This window comes from Sardina pilchardus, chromosome 13 (assembly GCF_963854185.1).
Source record: "Sardina pilchardus chromosome 13, fSarPil1.1, whole genome shotgun sequence".
Taxonomy (NCBI): Eukaryota; Metazoa; Chordata; class Actinopteri; order Clupeiformes; family Clupeidae; genus Sardina; species Sardina pilchardus.
In genome coordinates this window covers 16,705,516-16,722,177 of record NC_085006.1, presented here as the reverse complement: position 1 = coordinate 16,722,177, position 16,662 = coordinate 16,705,516, and the positions used below count along the sequence as shown (strand labels likewise).

Genomic DNA, 16,662 nt, shown 5'->3' with positions numbered 1-16,662 from the left:
ATGAGTATCTGTGGGCTAATGAGATCGCTTTACCACCACGGGCTGGCGCACAATAGACCAGAGGCCACGGTGAGCGGGCCTGTTGTCACAGCTCGTATTGATAAGATGAATGAATAAACATGCAGTCCCCAACAAAAGGAGCTGGATCTGAATCGGAGGGTTTGCAATAAGAGACACATTTTAACAGGCAGGCGTCCTTAGTGAAGATGATCGATTTTGACAGCCCTGTGACTGCTACATGTCTTTTGTCATTTGGTTAGTTTGGTCATGTATGATGGCTGAATCTGGTGATGATGGAATGGAACAAAGAGAGGAAATTGCTGCTTAAAAATAACCATGGCGTGATCTAAAGCAGGTTTTTGTGCTTTATGATTTGACAGAGAACAGCCAGGATATTTTTAAGGATAGATATCTTGGCTGTCCTTCTATGTAGATCATTTATCAAGATTTGCTTGGCCCAAAACCCAGGTTGGTTTGTTTTTGTTCAGTTTTACTGGAAGTATCTCACACTGAAAGTCGCCATGCCCAGTACGTTCAAAGTAACAGACCTCCAACAAACTTTACTACATTACCATATCCAAATCCTCACAAGCCTTCTTTTTATTTTGATCTTTAAAAACGGCTTGTCTCATGAATATTGACTTTCTTATCCGTCATAATATCTACAAGATGGAGCCCCTCTCAACATCCTGGACTTGATTAATGCCCGCTTAAAGACTTTTACGATCTAAAGTGCTAGATTATTATCTCTAAGTGTTTCAACTCAAACATTGCCAACCATAAATCACACACCAAATGATACGCACAATTCTTCATCTACTTTATCAACCAAAATAGATCACGTCAGATGGTTCACAAATTGTTATTTGTGAATTAGTTTTGGATTAGCCTGGGTCATTTGTTTTCATCACTGTGTATTCATGCACCAGTGTAACAGGCACATCTCCTAAACATGTCCTCAAAATGCCAGCGCTCTCACAGATGGGAGGACAAGTTCACAGTTACGGGCTTTTCGTGAGACGAGTCCATAAACGACGACAGTTAAAATGTCAACAGAGGAAGAAGGGGTGGGGAAGGGGGCCCTCCTACTGACTCGCCTGACACGAGACAATGATGGCGTGGATTAGCTAAATGACACCATCGGCCCGCCATAAAACCTATCATTGGCCTCAGCATCTCTGTGATTAACGCGTGATTGAGTCCGAGCCACGGCAGGAAGGGGAAGGGGGAGGATGATGTAAACATGACCAAGAGTCTGTCTATCCGAGCACATCAACCTTGCAGTGTTCCCACTGCAGTGAGAAAGAGAGAGACCATCACACCATCCATTTGCTACAAAAGAGAGAGATAAACAAATGCACTGACAGACAGACAGACAGACAGACAGACAGACAGACAGAGAGAGAGAGGGATGTGAAGTGAGACCAAGATCAGCAGAGAGACAGATCGTCCACACAGAGGTGGGAAAGGCAGGTGTGTGTGTGTGGGAGGGGGGGGGGGGGATAGACGGCACAGAAAAGCTGTATCTGAATAACAACTGCAAATTAATTCGCTGTGGCAACGCGCACTTCTCCCGAGCAGGGCTCACCTGCCGGGACATGCTCGCCGCGGCAGCTCCAGCCGCCCCAGCAGCCTCAGCGGTCCGCCTCCGAATTCCTTCCGCTCCGCGACAGCCGAGCGCCGGGGCCCTGAGCCACCGCAACCCCGTAATTGACAGGTATGTTTGGATGGCTGGCCTTACGTAAGCCCACGCACTATAAGCACCACAGACACACACACACACACACACACACACACACACACTCAACCACGTATGCACAGACACACTCAATCACAAGTACAAAGACTCTTCAAACATAAACAAACACACTCACTTGTTGTGAGCAAAGCACACGTCTACTGCGACGCACACTGTGCGCATGCCACTTGCATGCAGTCTTCCGTAGCAGAATGCACACGCATATACATGTGCCTACATGTGGACATACTCACACAGGCTCTTTCACTGTACCTTTAACGTATACATATACACATGTACACACACACACACACACACACACACAAGTACACACACACACACACGTGTACACACACACACACACACACACACACACACACACACACACAAACATACACAAAGGGCAGGACAGTTCATTCATAATGCTACAGACATGAATTCCCCCCTCAAGTACACTCACTTGTTTGTTGAAAGTGTAAGACTAACCTCGGAATGTTTTGGCGAAGAAGTCATGTTTACAAGCAAGTTGTTTTGGAAGCAAACAATTCCTCAGGTTTCAACCACGAAAAAAGGAACGGGAAAGCAGTCTGTGGCTGAGTGAAAAAAATCAAGTGATCAAGTGATTAAATTCTTTACAGTCGTCTAAATTCTCAAGGAATTTCCTCAGCATAATCTTGAGTAAATAAGCCAATGCAGAGCGAGCAGCTGGCTGTGTTTGGACCTCATTCAGCATCATTTTTCAATTTCCCCAAAAGCTTTATGGAGGCAGCCACGGTATAAATCCAGTCATGCAGTGGCATGAGAGAAAATACCTTATTTCATTATCCCTCTCTTTCAGAATGTATCACTTTTAAACACACAGACACACACACACACACACACACACACACACACACACACACACACACACAAACACATACATACATACACACACACATACAGTACACACACACACACACACACACATACACACACACACACACACACACACACACACACACACACACACACACACACACACACACACACACACACACACACACACACACACACACACAGACACACACAGACACACATACACACACACACACACACACACACACACACTTATGAGGAATCAGTATCCATTACCAATACATTGCACATGCGGTATAGTGCCATAAGGCCTACACAGATACACACACAAACACACCTTTCTGTACTGACTCAAAACCATTCACTCTGTCAATAACCTCAATTAGAACTACTGAACATCAAAAGATGAAAAGAAACAGAGTAAGTAGTACTGTAAGTATATCTAGCCAGTCAGAGGCAGGTCATGAACTGAAGACAGTCACAGGATCTGAATGGAGCTTCTCAGCTCACTCCCATGGGTTCACAAGGGAACTGTGTCCACACTTCCTGCCATGAGAAGTGGACATGGGATGCCCGGGCCTATGGCCAGAGAGCTCAAAGGAACACACATGATCACATCATCACGTCATCGGTCATCAGTCAGAGTGTGAGACCAGGTGCCAGTGGTCGGGTTATGCCCTGTTAGAGGCCTGGTCTATGAGGGGAACAGCAGACCCATGTGAAGAGGTCCTGTGTGGCGGGCGGCCATGCGGATTGACCCTTAGGGCTACGTCGCGGACTGATCAGCACGACAAAATTAAATTTCATCTCCACATGAGTTCAATTTAGCACCCAGTCATCGGAAGTGACTGCAGCATCTACAGTACCTCTACCAGAAATGGCACACATGATAGAACATTCGCTTTGCTCTCTGCCTTGCACAGAAACACATGACTGAGCATTCCAGTTACAAAAAGCACATGCATTTACAGTTTCACAATAACCTCTGACAGAATGCAAACTGCTGAACTATTTCCCCATCTCATCATCAAATGTATTGTTTTTACAAACGGTGTATGATGTGTGTTTCCTAAAGGCACCGTGGCACCATATTGGAGCTAAGGAGCTGGGCTAGTATGCAGTAGCCTGAAACGTTGTGAGTTCATTACCCAGCTTACCATTGTGCTCTTGAGGAACTTAGCCCGAAGTTTCTCCATGGACAATGGCCCTTGCAATGTAACTGACATATGTAAGCCACTTTGGATAAAATACATCTGCTAAATTAACAAATGTAAATGTAAATCTTACAGCAGTTTGTCAGACCATTCAGACTGTGATAACTCACTGATAAGCCCCAATTTGCAGCTCGGTCTTGTGATATCAGACAAACAAAATCACACCCTCTCTTCGCTTGCACAAGAGGTAAAACTGTTGCACCTTTTCCAGTCTGCAGCATGAAAGTGACTTTTGCGTCCTGCGATAATACACACACACACCTTATCAGCGCCGGTTACGTGCGGAAGTGTACCTAACCCCCGGCGGCTCAGCAAGGACAGCCGTGGCAAAGTGGAATCGGATGTGCTGACTCACTTTAATAACGACTGCTATTTGTTTTCTTTGTCTGTCGTCTCGTCTGGACCGACGAAATGAAAGCGGCTATGGAGACGGAGAGCAGGGGGAAACCGGGCAAAGACAGGCTGGCGGCTCCCGCTGTGGTCATAGAGTGTGTGTGTGTGTGTGTGTCTACCGATTGAAGATTGAAAGGGGGAGAGAGAGAGAGAGAGGTAGAATTAAGCACTGTGTGTGTGTGTGTGTGTGTGCGTGTGTGTGCGCGCGTGCATGTGTGTGTGTGTGTTTGTTGGCGACCCTGCCAATGTGAAATGGCTCGGTCAGTGACCAGTTGTCAGGACACCTGTCCCTTCCATTGTTCCTCATATCAAATCAATGCCTGGCATCAGCACTTGGCCAAGCAAAGCAGCTGCTCGTCTCATGTCTGTTCCAAAATGCCGCTCATTTCCTCACCTCTCCGCACACACTCGGAACAACGGCCACAATCCACTCGACAATGTCACTCACACAGTACAGTGATAACAACACACAAAGCATAGCGGAAATCAAATCTACGACCTTGACATTGCACTTGTTTTCCAGTAGAGTTTTTTTGTGTTGGGGGGTGGTGGGGGGGTTGAAATGTTAAATGAGATTGAGTGAATAAATAAGATTCAGTGCCACCAGCTGAGACCTCTTCGTCATCTGAAGCGTGTTGCCATTGTAGTGTCTCACTCGGCTGAGGGGGAGTAATGAATACAGTGGCGTTTAGGGGGGCACGGCTGGTGTGTGTGTGTGGGGGGGGGTGGGGGGGCTTTAAACGCGGAGTGCCCTGGCGGGTGTCTGTGGCGCTGGTAATTGGGTTGCTCGGTGAGTGTGGATAAGCCGCGTGATTGGATCCTGTGTTGTTTTTAATGAGAGTGGGAGCCGGCGGCACCTGAGGCCCTGGAGCGCGGCCGCCTCGCCGTCTTATCAGAGGCCCCCAGCAGCCCCCGGCAGCTCCAACAACACCCCCGGTGGTACACACACACACAGACACAGACACAGACACACACACACACACACACACACACACACACACACACACACACACAGGCACACACACATAGGCACACACAGGCACACACACACAGACACACAGACACACACACACACAGGCAAACATACACACACATACACACAGACACACACACACACAAACACAGCATCTCCTCCTGCGCTCACAGCATGCGCGATGCTAATCCCTCGCACACAAAAAAACATATGTTACCTCCCGTGAACACACTGTCCCCTCTCACTCTTTCTTTTTCTCTGACTCCCTCCCTCCTTCCCTCCCTCCCTCTATCTCTCTTTCTCAGTTTGTCTGTCTCTTTCTGGGCATCTTGTTCTTTATGTCTACATGTACATCTAAGTCTGTCTGTCCTCTCTCTTTATCAGACAAACACACACACAAACATACACGCACACACACACACACACACACACACACACACACACACACACACACACAAACACACACACACTGGCTCAGCTCTGTTTGATTTGTTAGGGTCTGTCAGTGTCCGCCTGATGAAATACTGTTTAACTTTGTCCTTTTTATCACCCATCAGCACACACACACACAGTATATGCCATAACAGTCTGGACCTATACACAAACACATACACACAGACACATACAGACACTAAAAGTCCTCCCTAAATCCTCGCTCCCTGATCCTCGTGAACCAGTCAAGGCCAGGTGACGACCTTGAACCTCTGCAGTCGCGCGAGCGAGCGCCCGCAAATAAAAGGGCTGAGGACAGACAGCTATAGAAACACGGCCGGATCAGACGATAACAAAAGCCCCCCCCCCCCACCCCCCCGCGGAGGAGACTGTTGTCCACTACAACATGTGCGTTTATATTTGGCTCTCCTAAAATCCTCCCTCCGTCCATAGTGTCTCCTTGGTAGTTCACCTTAAAACCCCAGCATAAAAAAAAACTCAGTTTATTCGAGTTTGTTTGTTTGTACACTTCGAAGTTACTTACGTCATCATTGTTGTCACAGCCACCATGAGTTGCCATGTTTACTTCAGCTGGAAAAACGCTTAACGAAAAAATAACAAAATCCAGGCGAATCAGATGTAGCGTTCTGTTGAATTGAGTGGGTAGGTAAGTGACTCACCTCATTCAGCGTGTTAGTCACTTGGGAGGTCGTAAATCTCCGGTCGCCTGGTGCCGTCCCACTGTGAAATCAGAATGAAGCGCTCCGAGAGCTCGGAGGCTGTCAGTGGCCAGGGACCACCCCCTTCAATCAGACACACCACTTATCTGGCTGCTTCTCTTTCTCTCTGTGTGTGTGTGTGTTTGTGTGTGTGTGTGTGTGTGTGTGTGTGTGTGTGTGTGTGTGTGTGTGTTGTGTGTGTGTGTGTGTGTGTGTGTGTGTGTGTGTGTGTGTGTGTGTGTGTGTGTGTGTGTGTGTGTGTGTGTGTGTGTGTGTGTGTGTGTGTTTTTTTGGGGGGGGGCTTTTGGAAGACTGGTGAGAAGACCACTTATGCTGTTGGCATTGCACTGGAAACAAATGCCACATGGCCAGAGTAGAGTTCAACCCAGTAGAGGGTCACAGTTAGGCCATGTGGCCTGGGCTAGTTATTATTACGGTATTACTGTATTCACGTCACTGGTCAGTAATACTATCTGTATTGCACAAATATTTTGTTTTTGAAAAGAAAGACAAATAAATGATGAAGGGATGTACAGATTGTGTAAAAGAGAGGAGAGGAAAAGCAAACAGGAATAGAGAAGTTGAAAGAGGAGAGTGAGATGAGACTTACTGATACATTGACCACTTATCGGGTAAATAAAACAAGACAAGACCAATTAAGAGAAGAACAGAGATGGAAGGAACACAATAGTTTGGATGGAGTCAGGAGTGGAGGGAGAGAGAGAGCGAGGGACAAAGACACAGACACTGATAGAGAAAAGACATGCAGAGCAGAAGCAGGGGACGAGTGGAAGAGGAGTGAAGGGGATGCGCTGTGAGAAAAGCAGGACTGTGTGGGGTGATCATGACTGACAGCTTCATCTCATTCATATGCACTCAGTGGGGCCCAGCGCTCAGCCTTTCACCCAGTCAGTTCACCCAAGCCAGGGCACGCATACTATTACACACACATATACACTATACACACACACACACACACACACACACACACACACACACACACACCACACACACACACACACACACACACACACACACACACACACACACACACACACACACACACACACACACATAAAACACACACACACACACACACACACACACACACACACACACACACACACACACACTTTTAGACACATTCATAGGCACAGAGAGGGAGAGAGAGAGAGAAACACACACACACACAGATATGATCGACACATCACAGGCTCTGACGTTCATTAAAGTTTAATAAGCACAAGCAACTCTAACCACACTAAATGCCTTGTGGGGCTCTAATACAATTTTCCACCAACACTGACTTGCACTAATTATCCAAGTGATGAAAGCATTTGTTTTGAATGCCACCAGGCTCAGAAAACCCCTTGCATTTTTCTTGGACAACGAGACCCCATTCATGAATGAAGTCTATGAGTTTTTTTTTTTTTTTTTAAGATGTGAGACGGACGTGTTTAAAGAGACACCAAGCAAGCTGTGTGAGGGCCTCTGGCCGCACTCCTCCTCACGTTCATTTACGTTTCAACACCCCACGTCTGATTACCTCACACGTTTTCTGAGAAATTTCCGAGCGACCAGCGGCGTTGGCAACACAACCACGCTCTCTCCCACACTTGGCAAGAGGCACTGTGGAGCTGGAGGGAAAGAGGGAAGGGAGGAGATGAAAGAGAAGAAGAAGAAGAAGAAAAGATGGACAGCTGGTAAATCATCTGAAAAACCAAGAGTCCGTGAAGGAGAAGTTGGGAGAAGGGAAGACGGACTGAAAGAGAGAGAGAGAGCGAGAGAGAGAGAGTGATAGAGAGAGAGAGAGAGAGAGAGAGAGAGAGAGAAAGAGAGGGAGAGAGTCAGTTGTTTCAGAAGACATTTATTATTTATTAATCTAATATCATGCAACTGTGAAATAATGCCTGTCGGAGCGCTAAAGTAAGGTGTGTGTACTTTCGGAGGTGTGTGTGAGCTATGCCGGCAGGTAAGTGCCACAAACCAGCAGTGAGATGTGGCCGGGATCAAAAGCCCTCGGGCAGCACTCTGTCATCTCACACTTGGATGACAACGTTCAAAACTGTCAGACAAATGGCCTTGACAAATATAACACTATTTCTGGGACTTCCTAACCCACTGTACAGCTTGCTAGATGGATGGAATTTTATTATGAAATGACATGACAGTATTGACTTCACGAACATCTCTCTGGATTGGCTCATTGTTTATGATCATGACAATTGAACTGATCTCAAATTTAGAAATGTGTTTATGTAAGAGAGGCAGGAGGACATACGAGATATGGACAAGCATTAAATATTTACACCTCTGATTCGATTTTGGTGTGTGTGTGTGTGTGTGTGTGTGTGTGTGTGTGTGTTTTGTGTGTGTGTGTGTGTGTGCATGCGTGTGTGTGTGTGTGTGTGTGTGTGTGTGTGTGTGTGTGTGTGTGTGTGTGTGTGTGTGTGTGTGTGTTCAGCAAGTGCTTGTGAGCACAGGCGTGTGAGTATGGGTGGAATTCAGATATCTGTTGCTAAATGACCCTTCTGTCCCAGTCCCAGACCCTCCCATGGTTCACCTCTGTATAAGGCACATGCCCCGTCCCCTCCTCAGGGAGCCTCTCCATCGACCGCAGCTCAGCTTAGCTCAGAGTCAGCTCAGCCCAGAGCACCAGCACAGCCTGCTCTGACAGATGCAGCCCACAGCCTGGACGGGGTGATCCAAGCACAGAAGCATCTGAGGAATGGGACATGGATCTAAACCAACAGCCTGGGGCAAGGCATGGGAAGAGCCAGGGCCTCCTCTCTAAACAAAAGAGCCTGGAGGAGCTAGTGCTGGGGGGGGGGGGGAATCAACAACCTGAGGTATCACTCCAGGTATAAAGACTGGTTACATGTTGACCAGTTACACTGAGTTTCATTCAACAGTATGGCTTATCTGCAGGGGATAATATTGTATACAAAAAGCCTCAACTGAAATTGCAAAGAAACTATGAATTATGCATGGAGCTTGCTAGAACTAGTACACTGTATGCCGTTGGCGAGGGTGTTTTTTAGTCTGTTCAGTTCAGTGGAGGCTCATGGGATCTGTAGTTTTACATAAACCACTATATTAAAGTGATGACTATTCATGAGTTGGTTGAAGCTAGATATTATTTTGTGATGCACGGTAACTCGACAGTTTTGGCTGTTTGTCTACTTCTATTTGAGAGGTCTTAGTTTATACTGCCATCACCTGGTTGATATGGGGATTTCAATAATTTTTCAATTTCATAAAATACCAAACATAGTAGATTTAATGTCATGTATGGAATTCATGAAGACTTTTGAATGTATCTATTCAACAGATCTATTCAACAGATCTGTGCCTTTCTTTAAGAAATAGCTTCCTTATATTTACTCCACTCTAACTCTCAGTAGGTCATACTGTAGGCATGAAAACATCACACTGGACAACATATGCTCTGCTACTTGTACATCAGGTTGTTTATTTTAAAAAGGTTATGAATAGTGAAGCTATCCAATGACTACTGAATGAATGTACAAAGATCCATCTGTATATAAAAAAGACATAGCCCTTTGTGGTGTGGAAACTGTTTCACCTAGCTGTGTTTACACACACAGTAAAACTAGATAGACAGAGAAACAGCAATGGAATCAGATTTTTTTGTAGAACAGTTTTTTATTACATTTAATGTCAATATCTATTCTACTGTAAGTAGGTCTCTGGTAAAGTATGGTCCTTGTGTGAGTCGTCATGTGCATCAGACTATGTTTGCATAGGCAAGCTATCTTCCCATATTGTGTATGTGTGCCACCCTGTGCATGATGTGTGTGTCCTTGTCTTCTCCAGTGCGGTGCCCTAGTCGCTGAGCGGGTAGAGCAGGTAGCCGCTGAAGCTGTTGTGGCCCTCCGTGTCTCCGCAGAGCAGGCGCCCGGAGAACAGCTGCATGTACACCTGGCTGCCGCGGCGCAGCTGCAGCACCACCGTCTGCGAGCCGCCGTCCTCCGAGTCCTCGCGGTTGTCCTCCCACGTGGACGTCACCTCCACGCCGTCGCGCATCAGCTGCACCATGTGGTAGAGGCGCTCGCCGCTCGAGCCCACGTTGGAGTACACGGTGTAGGAGAAGGAGTAGACGCCCGTGCGCGGGGCCGTGAAGATGCCTGAGGGGGGGCGGGGGGGGGGGGGCACAGGAGTGGGTGGGTGGGTGACAATGGTGTTTTTTTGCCCTCAACGGCATCTTCCAGGCAGCACAGCCTAAAAGGCACTACCTTTACCCTATTCCTAACCCTAACCCCCTCAACCCTCATCCTACCCCTAAACTGAGGGGAGTAGTGCCTTGAAGGCAGCGCTGCCTGGAAGGCACCATTGCAATACCAAAGACCGGTGGGTGACTCTGGAGTGGGAACGCCTCTATGGGGCTTTTCATTTATGGGGCACCAAAATTGGGAAATATATTCAACAAAATGTTGAGTCAGTCTGACTCAATCAATGCATTGTTTATTATAATGACCAAATGTTACACGATCAATTAAACAAAACAAAAAAAGTCTTTAGAAGTCTGAAAAACCTGATCTTTACAAATCTTTAAAAGTCTTTAAACTTTTAAAGAAGAATTTTGTTTCTACATTTTACATTCAGATGCAATCTTTGTCTTTTGTTTTGTGATACTACAGTATGTTGTGCACATTAAAGTGCTACCACTGACCCGAGGAGGAGTGTGTCTTACCGAGAGCTGGGTTGTAGCCGAAGCCCTGGTTGAGCAGTACGTTCATGTAGGAGATGGGCACGTGGCTAGTGAAGGGCCCAAAGCACTGTGAGCCCATGGACATCGGGGACATCACCGCTGTGAAGGCAACCTTGCAGCCAGGACCTAGACAAAGATGAATACTTTGTTTAGATCTCTCAGTGAAGAAAATAAGTGGTATTTTAGTGGAGTGAATCATCACAGTGCTCTTCAGTGACTGACATTTCTGTTGTATATATTTTTTGTGCTGAAGACTCCATTAAAGAATACTGAAGTAATGTATACACATAGGATCACATAGGTATATGCTAAAACATACAGTATGTAATGCTTGGACCTCTTTTAATCTTTTCTGTGACTGACAACCTCTGATCCCTTCTGATAATTAAAGGTAGTAAAATGTACTCATTTGAATATGTCATGTGTGTGTGTCTGTAATAGTACCTGTGAGCTCGCCGATCTGGTTGTTGAGAGTGGAGAGTCCCTGCCACAGACCCACCATGCGCGTGAACAGATCCTCCTCCAGTTGGAAGACGCTGCCGGCAACGCAGCAGCATCCGCGCTGGCGATTGAAAGCGCAGTCGCAGTCCCAGTCACCGCACGGCAGCTTCCCCGTCCACGACACTGACGAACACGGGGACACAAAACCAACTCACCTCAACTACTCCAGCACATGTGAGAGCTATGGAGATCAATGAGGTATATCCACTCTTAGCGCTCTGTGAATATCTAAGGTAGAAATGTACAGTTTGCAGTGCACTAGCCTACTCAGTCCATGAAGGAACTTTTTTTGTGCGGTTGAAATGTTTTATCACAGATAGATAGGCCTATTAGATGTGACACGCAGACAGCAGAAACGTATTTCATGGATCTATTCTAGGCACAAGGGAGGAAGCACAAAGCATTCATCTAATATAACCAGAGAGGGCGAGCAAACCTGCTGTCTCTCTCAGGAGGTCAAACGCGGTGGTCGCCTCTGCATCCTGCTTGACAAACAGCACCCCTAACAGGCAAAGTACAGCTCCTGCAGTCCTCATGGTCTGGGCTTGTTATGATTCACGGTGTTTCAAAATGCTGCTGTAAACACCCAGGATTAGAGGAGGGAATTCTCAGTTATTTTACAAAAATCTATTTTAGAGTACTGTTGTAGTTTATATATTATTTATGTTTAAAAACTGTAATTGTACATTCAGCACACAAACATAAATCCAATGATACATTTTAAAACAAAGACAAGTCATTTCATTTGGCAAAGTGACAAGCACAATCATGATTTAACATTACAAAATTGAATAAAATAACAAGAATCACTAATTTAGTATGCCAATATTATTTGAAAGTATGGGCAATATAAATCTACACCAGTTGTAAAATAAGTTAAAATAATTGCGGACAATAATTTGTAGAAAACATAGCTCTCATTTTGACTTTTTAGTCTATCACTGAACTTGATATCCCCTGGCCCACAATGATAATAATAATTAAAACGTTCATTTTCATAATTTAACCTGCACTCGGCTTACAACTTTACATTTCCTCTTTTCTGTCTCTACTTACAGGGGTGTCCAGTGAAGACTCCTGTCAGCCAGGTAGAGTGTGTGAGCGTATCGGGCAGTGTGCTGGTCTGGAACTTAGTGCTGGGAGTTTTATGCAGGGGGTGGTGTCACTCTGGGTGCCTGAAGATCTTCAACACACACAGGTGTTGAGAACTAGTGCACATGTAAGTAGGGCACTCACCTTGGATGGTCTCACACCCATATTGCACACACACACACACACACACACACACACACACACACACACACACACACACACACACACACACACACACACACACACACACACAGAGACACACAGACACACACACTCACCTAGATCCAACTGATATGACAGAGTATCCTCGCTGGGTGGGAGCATCTGAAAAGCTCTGAAAAGCCATTTGTTCCACAATAGTCTCTCTTCCCCACGACACCTGGATCCTATTGCATGAGTCTTCGGGGACAGCACTATGTTGTGTGGAGAAGTAAAAAAAAAAATAAGAAAAATAAGTCAGCTTATGATCCTACTCATTGTGATAGCTGGTCAGCGCAGCATTGAATTGCTCTGGTGAAATGGGCCCATCTGATACGGCTGTCACGCTAATGCGTCTCGCAACCTCAATTCCAGCAATCGGATGTTTTGTTTTCGTCCCTGACTCAGTTCCAGGGTATCAGCCTTTTACTTTTCATATTTTCCTGTAATGTCTCTGTCAAGACCTAGTTCACCAAGAGATTCTCAAAAGCGTTTATTTCAAAAGAAATGACAAGAAGGCATGTAAGGGATATGGAATATTTCAAGACCTTTTTAGACCCCAGCATTCATCTTCGACTTGCTTTGCAAACCTTCAGAAGCACCTCATAATTAATTATTTTTATTGGCAGACTACTGCCCAACAGCATCAAAAATATCGACTGTCACCTTGACTATACAGATTTTTAAACTTTAAACTTCAAGCAATTGCTGTTGTCTGTTATGACAATTGAGCATGTTGATGTCACAGTTTTGTCCTTTGTTGCCCTGTGTCATTATGAAGTACGTGTTAGTTGCCCATTGTATAGCATAGAAAGAAGTTGATAACAGGTCTGTTGTCAGTGTGCAATTTTACATTATTGAGGAAAATTATGCAATATTATGCATATTATTGCAAATAGCAGGGTTGCCAGGAATAGTGTCCTAAGGGAAATGACTTCTGTTCTAACCATGGCTAAAATCCACTGATGCTCAGCTTATGGAGGTCATTGTGCACAAAACATTGTCAGTAAATGCGTAAAAAGTCACGTCTCCAATATTTTCCTTTTTAAAAATGTGTTTGATTTTGTCATACCGCCTGGACAATGCTTCAACCTGTCAGTCTTCTTCAGAACCGTATAAAGTATTTATAAACCCCATTGACACCTCTGCTTTGTTTTATGTGTTTGATAATGACATAAATTCCTCTTTTTAATTTTTCGTAACTAACCCAGAATATATTATGGTCTCATTGTACTGGTATTTTAAGGATTGTATCTTGATCTGGTATTCATTCTGTGGCAAAATATAGTAATTAAGTATACCTATAAAGTAGGATAGCAGGATAGGATAGTAGGATAGAGGTATAAATATAATTGAATGATAGTCAAGTATAGTTCTCAACAAGTGCTTGTTGTAAAGGTCAAAATTTATTTTCAGAAAAAAATCCTGCACATATGCAAGTCTCCATAAAACAGAGGTATTGAAAATAAAGCCTCTCAGTTAATCAGGATTAAAACAGATTTTGAGCATTTGAACACACAAGAATGCAATGATTATTTCTTATGACATGATACAGCAATTTACAAGTGTAGTGAAAATTGTAATAATGAATCTAACGGATGAGACTCAAAGTAAGGGGGAAAGGTGAAAGGGGGTTTCAGTAAAGCTTTTCATGTCCAGTAGACTTGAGGCAGGAGTCACTTGTTTTAGAGCCAAAGAATCTATATAGTCATAGAATAGAGGAGCAGGGACAATAAGTATGGGGGCAATAAGGGCAACAAGGGCAGGAATGCAGAGATATTCAGGGGCAGCACAGAACAGGCATTGAACACAAAGCAACAACATTTCAGGCTCAGTCGGTGGCGTAGAGCAGGAAGCCGGTGAAGGTGTTGAAGTGGCTGCTGCTGTCGCACAGGAAGCAGCCGGCGGGCAGCGTCACGTCCACCCTGTCGCCGGCGTTCAGCTGCACGGCCATGGTCACGCTGACGCTGTCCTCCTGGTCCTGCATGTTGTTCTCGCTCGGCGCGGCCAGGACGCCCCCGTTGCGGCGGAGGCGGGCGCAGGCGGCCAGGGTGGCCCCCGGGGAGCCGGCGTCGCTGTAGACGGTGAGCGCCAGGCTGTAGACGCCGGCGCGCGGGGCCGTGAAGACGCCGGTGGACACGCTGTAGCCGTCGCCCAGGTTGAGGAAGACCACCTCGTACTGGATGACGGCGTCCTCGCGGAAGGGGCCCAGGCAGCGGCGGGCGTCGGTCAGAGCCACGGAGAAAGCGCTACGGCTGGCTGGAGCGGAGAATTCCAAGAGGGAAACAGGCATTGAAAATCAAAATATTGATATCTTAAGGCTTTTAGTCTCACCCTCTCAAAAGAGTTTTTGGTGGCCTATAGTATAACTATAGGCCTTCTGGGTGTGTATAGTGAAACATAAAGCACAGTAAAAATGACCATGGTCAGTTTAAATTCCGAATGAAAGGTCCACTCACCGCGGAGGTTGTGGAGTGCGGCCTGAGCCTTCTCCAGGTCCTTCTGCAGCTCGTCGAGGGAGGCGTTGAAGAAGGTCTCCATCCTGTTCATCTGCTTCTGCATCAGGCAGCAGCCACAGGACGCTGTGTCCATGAGACAGACTGCACACACACACACGATAGAGACCGGTCAACAAACACACCAATACTCGGGAGATGGAGGACAGATGTTTAGTAAATACTGTAGGAATTCTGTGACTTTCTGAGAGTCGTTGGGAGATCGATGGATTCGGTGACTTGTGATCGGAATTCTCTCCCCATCTCTGCCCACACACTCACCATTATCAGTGGCAGGGTCAGTGCTTTCTTTTCCGTTTGGTCCATTCCAAGAGTAGTTATGGTCGACAGCAAGAACTGCTCCCAGCAAACACATCATCACAATGGCTGACAAGGAAAACAGATTGATATTAGATTACCAGGAAATGGAAAACTGCCATTGATATCTAAAACTCTATTGTCCTGACAGACTGTCGGACACACCATTTCACAATTGTATTTCCATCTGTGCAGTGTCCATCTATCTTTTCTTATCTACCTTTAAATTAAAGCATGTGACTCCATTCATTCAAAATACCAGTAATCAACATCTTAACAAGCCTCAATGTCTGCAAGAGCAGAGCAACAATTGTTCACAATACACTTCCCAACCAGAGAGAGAGAATGTTGCCACTTCTACCATAAACTTAAACCTACAATTTAACTAAGTATGCTAATCATACTTTTCCCTCCCCATCTGGCTAGCAGCCAATAACCATGAAAATGGCCTGATCAGTTTAACAGTCAGTTTCACATCTACGGTCCTACCACCAAAGCAAACCCTGCCCCTGAGTTTGCCTGGGATTCCTGGTTCAGCCTTTACCTTTCATCTTGTCACAGGTGGATTACGTCTGCCGATATCTGACGGTTACAGTGCAACAGGTGAGCTGTACTGGTTGTGTAGGTGCTGGACATGGGCCTTTAAACGGAAGGACGGCTCCACCTCCGTCTGTCCCCAGGGAGCAGGGGCTGGGCTCCGAGATGGCTTTGTCCTCATTGCAGGAGAGCTTTATGTGGGGCAGGCATTGTTTGACAGGTAGACAGTTAGAACCGAGGCTGAAGCCATTGGGCAATGTGGTTCTCCAGAGAGCCACGCGGATGACCTGCTGCATGTGTTTGTTGTTCTGCCAAGTACAGTACGGTGGGTCATCCACACGAAATGGTAAACAAACGAACAAACAAACCAACAAACCAAAATGTAGACTTGAATAGGTCACCCATAATTTATCCATTCTAAATTCCACCTTTTATCACCTTTAAATCATGATTATCGAAATGTAC

At 45.8% G+C, this 16,662-nt stretch overlaps 3 protein-coding genes and 1 long non-coding RNA gene across 4 annotated transcripts in view; 1 reads left to right on the top strand and 3 right to left on the bottom strand.

The window, feature by feature from the left end:
* LOC134099050 (stAR-related lipid transfer protein 13-like) overlaps window positions 1-6,332 on the bottom strand; it is a 102,398-nt gene extending 96,066 nt beyond the window's left edge. Inside the window, exon 1 of the mRNA XM_062551736.1 lies at window positions 6,286-6,332. The gene's annotated coding sequence lies outside the window, so the exon portion shown is untranslated. The remainder of the gene's footprint in view (window positions 1-6,285) is intronic.
* Window positions 6,333-10,036: 3,704 nt separating this feature from the next.
* cbln18 (cerebellin 18) lies at window positions 10,037-12,095 on the bottom strand. The gene is made up of 4 exons (XM_062551742.1): window positions 11,994-12,095; window positions 11,501-11,680; window positions 11,039-11,182; window positions 10,037-10,472 (listed from the first exon to the last, which is right to left on the bottom strand). The coding sequence occupies exons 1-4, from the start codon at window positions 12,091-12,093 to the stop codon at window positions 10,171-10,173; spliced, it is 726 nt and encodes a 241-aa protein (XP_062407726.1). The 5' UTR covers window positions 12,094-12,095; the 3' UTR covers window positions 10,037-10,170.
* LOC134099052 (uncharacterized) lies at window positions 10,524-13,992 on the top strand. The gene is made up of 3 exons (XR_009941105.1): window positions 10,524-11,755; window positions 12,616-12,776; window positions 12,950-13,992. It is a non-coding gene; the product is annotated as an uncharacterized LOC134099052 (long non-coding RNA).
* A 686-nt stretch (window positions 13,993-14,678) lies between these two features.
* On the bottom strand, window positions 14,679-16,329 carry cbln20 (cerebellin 20). The gene is made up of 4 exons (XM_062551734.1): window positions 16,205-16,329; window positions 15,625-15,729; window positions 15,307-15,447; window positions 14,679-15,106 (listed from the first exon to the last, which is right to left on the bottom strand). Exons 1-4 carry the CDS (start codon window positions 16,209-16,211, stop codon window positions 14,679-14,681), a joined length of 681 nt encoding a protein of 226 aa, XP_062407718.1. The 5' UTR covers window positions 16,212-16,329.
* Window positions 16,330-16,662: the final 333 nt, after the last annotated feature.